Source organism: Salvelinus sp. IW2-2015, unplaced genomic scaffold (assembly GCF_002910315.2).
Source record: "Salvelinus sp. IW2-2015 unplaced genomic scaffold, ASM291031v2 Un_scaffold1055, whole genome shotgun sequence".
In the NCBI taxonomy this organism is placed as follows: Eukaryota; Metazoa; Chordata; class Actinopteri; order Salmoniformes; family Salmonidae; genus Salvelinus; species Salvelinus sp. IW2-2015.
This window is the reverse complement of record NW_019942708.1, coordinates 328,043-331,652: the sequence shown is the minus strand read 5'-3', so window position 1 is coordinate 331,652 and position 3,610 is coordinate 328,043. Positions and strand designations below refer to the sequence as shown.

At 46.9% G+C, this 3,610-nt stretch overlaps 1 protein-coding gene across 1 annotated transcript in view; it reads left to right on the top strand.

Annotated features, from left to right (window-relative positions):
- Positions 1–306: 306 nt before the first annotated feature.
- The window catches only part of dag1 (dystroglycan 1), a 24,169-nt gene continuing 20,865 nt past the window's right edge, over positions 307–3,610 (top strand). The window contains exon 1 of the mRNA XM_070438595.1: positions 307–977. Coding sequence (XP_070294696.1) covers positions 615–977 — 363 coding nt within the window. The 5' untranslated portion in view covers positions 307–614. The remainder of the gene's footprint in view (positions 978–3,610) is intronic.

The following is a 3,610-nucleotide window of genomic DNA, read 5'->3' as shown; positions in this document are numbered from 1 at the left end:
GCTTTTTTGTGTCCTCCCCTCTTCTCCTCCTCTCCTCCCCTCTTCCCCTCCTCCTTGAGTTGAAAGTTGTTTCTTTCCATTTGAATGTTAATATGATTATGTTGTTACACACCTGTGACCTGACGATACAGAAGCTTGCACATCGTTGCCTGGAATGTTATTGACATTGAGATCTGTGTAGACTAAAGAGAGTTAACCTAACCTGAGAGAGAGACAATTACGACAGTTTTAAGTTGAGGATTGTAAATATTGAACAGTCTATCAGTTTTAAGTATGCTGGTATTTAAAGCATATCCTAGTGAATCCCTGTTTCTTCTCTTTCTACAGGTCTCAAAGGCTGACCTGACAATGGGATCTACAAACCACTGAAGTGGCTCTGACAAAAGAACAGGGGAAACAGGAGGAAAGTAGAGGAGACAAGGAGAAAAACACTAAACAAAAGGAGAGGGGACTCTCAGAGAGAGAAAGAGCCCTTATTGAAAAGAAAAGCGGAGGTGGGCTCGGGGAGGATCAGCTTTGTCCATCGGTGTGGGGTTGGGGGTGCATGCTTGTCCTCTCCAGTGGGTTTCCTCCTTTGTGAGAGAGAGAGAGAGAGAGTTAACAAAAGACACAGAATGTGCAATAAACAGAGAGGAGAATGTCGACCGGCGGAGGAGGCTGGAGCGGCGATGCCTGGTCTGGGGAGGAGAACCAGTGTGGTACTACTACTGGCTCTCCTGGTAGCCATGGTCCAGGGACAGGTTGAGGTAATGGGGGACATGCTGCTGGATGGACCCGGGGAGCTGGAGGCCTCCATGCACTCGTCCATACTGTCAGACTTCCAGGAGGTGGAGGCAGCGGTGGCGGCTGCAGTCTATCAGGCTGAAGTAGGAGCAGGAGGAGTGTCAGGATTCCCCGACTCGTCTGCTGTGGTGGGCCGGGTGTTCCAGATGAAGGTCCCGTTGAAGACTGACTACACCATCCAACACTTAAAGGGTGTGTGTTGTGTGTGTCGTGTGCATCTGTGTGTGTGTGTGTGTTGTGTGTGTGTGTGTGTGTGTGTGTGTGTGTGTGTGTGTGTGTGTGTGTGTGTGTGTGTGTGTGTGTGTGTGTGTGTGTGTGTGTGTGTGTGTGTGTGTGTGGTGGTGGTGGTGGAGGAGCCTGTTTAATTCTAAAATGTAATTCTATTGGCATTTTTACCCATTTTGAACACGTGAGAAACATTCTTGTAGTAAGGGACATAGCTTGTAGGAACTAACTAGGTAACTATTTATCTGTCCATGTCTTTCCACGAGGCCACAGCCACCCCCACAGACACTGGTCCAGGGTGGCACCCACAGAAACTGGTCCCAGGTGGCCACCCGACAGACCACAGACACTGGTCCAGGGTGGCCACCCACAGACTGGTCCAGGGTGGCCACCCACAGACACTGGTCCCAGGGTGGCCACCCCACAGAAACTGGTCCAAACGGGTCGAGGGCTGATTGTGAAACATGCCAACTGTTTGAAAGGCATGAACCCAGCACTTATTCCAGCATTGTGCTGCCTAGTCCCATGATAGCTATCTGAGTCTCCCAGGCTGTGGGTGTAGTCCACAGGATCCTTTCTGCCCTGTCAAACGCATGGCCCTAGTACCAAACACCAAACCTTGAGCCCTTTGTGCATATGGGAAAATCGACCCTGACAGCTGGGCTAAAAGAATGTTAACACTAAGCACTTTTAGAAGAGACACACACAGGGCGGGGTACAGCCGTTCATTTCCTCCACAATATCTACTCTCGAAAGGGATTATTTCTCACGTCAATAGATGTCAGATCTAGGTTATGGTTGGTCTAATGGTTGTCTAATTGTTTTTAGGGTGTCAAATCACAGATCCATGATAGAGTGTGTGTGTGTACACACTTGCTGGTTACGTGTGATAAACACAAGTATTTGATTTAAACATGTCATATCTACACTGAGTATACAAACATTAAGAACACCTGCCTCTTTCATGACTGACCAGGTGAATCCAGGGATGAAAGCTATGATCCCTCAGTGTAGATGAAGGGAGGAGACAGGTTATAAAGAGGATTTTTAATCCATGAGACAGTTCAGATATGGATTGTGTATGTGTCCATTCATATGGTGAATGTTCAAGACCAAATAATTTAAGTGCCTTGGACGGGTATGGTAGTACAGTGGCAAGTAGGTGAACCCTTTGGAATTACCTGGATTTCTTACATAATTGGTCATAAATTTGATTCTGATTCTAAGAGCATGGTAGACTTCTATAGAAGGTCTAGATGATTCTAGAACATGTAGGCTCTATAGAAGTCTAGCTGATTCTAGAACATTAGGCTCTATAGAGGTCTAGATGATTCTAGAACATGTAGGCTCTATAAGAAGTCTAATGATTCTAGAAACATGTAGGCTTCTATAGAAGTCTAGATGATTCTAGAACATGTAGGCTCTAATAGAAGTCCTAGAGGATTCTAAGAGCATGTAGGCTCTATAGAAGTCTATATGATTCTAGAACATGTAGGCTCTATAGAAGTCTAGATGATTCTAGAACATGTAGGCTCTATAGAAGTCTAGAGGATTCTAAGAGCATGTAGGCTCTATAGAAGACTAGATGATTCTAGAACATGTATTCTAAGAGCATGTAGACMCTATAGAAGTCTAGATGATTCTAGAACATTTAGGCTCTATAGAAGTCTAGATGATTCTAAGAGCATGTAGGCTCTTTAGAAGTCTAGATGATTCTAAGAACATATAGGCTCTATAGAAGTCTCTAGGAACATCACCTCCACTCTGCTGATCCTCAACACTGGGGCCCCACAAGGGTGCGTGCTCAGCCCCCTCCTGTACTCCCTGTTCACCCATGACTGCGTAGCCAAGCACGCCTCCAACTCAATCATCAAGTTTGCAGACGACATAACAGTAGTAGGCTTGATTACCAACGATGACTAGACAGCCTACAGGGAGGAGGTGAGGGCTCTGGTAGTGTGGTGCCTGGAAAACAACCTCTCAATCAACGTCAAAAACAAAGCAGATGATCGTGGACAGGAAACAGCAGAGTGTGCACCCACCTATCTACATCGACGGTACCGCAGTGGAGAAGGTGGAAAGATTCAAGTTCCTCATTGACACACCATTGACACCACACACCACACACACCACCCACACAGACAGTGTGGTGAAGAAGACGCAACAGAGCCTCTTCAACCTCAGGAGGCTTAAGAAATTTGGCTTGTCACCTAAAACCCTCACATATTTTTACAGAAAGCATCCTGTTGGGCTGTATCACCGACTGGTACGGCAACTGCTCCGCCCACAACCGCAAGGCTCTCCAGAGGGTGGTGCGGTCTGCCCAACGCATTACCGGGGGCAAACTACCCACCCTCCAGGACACCTACAGCACCCAATGTCACAGGAATGCCAAAAAGATCATCAAGGACATCAACCACCTAAGCCACTGCCTGTTCACGCCGCTATCATCCAGAAGGCGATGTCAGTACAGGTGCATCAAAGCTGGGACTGAGAGACTGAAAAACAGCTTCTATCTCAAGGCCATCAGACTGTTAAACAGCCATCACTAGCACATTAGAGGCTGCTGCCTATAGGCATAGACTAGGAATCACTGGCCACT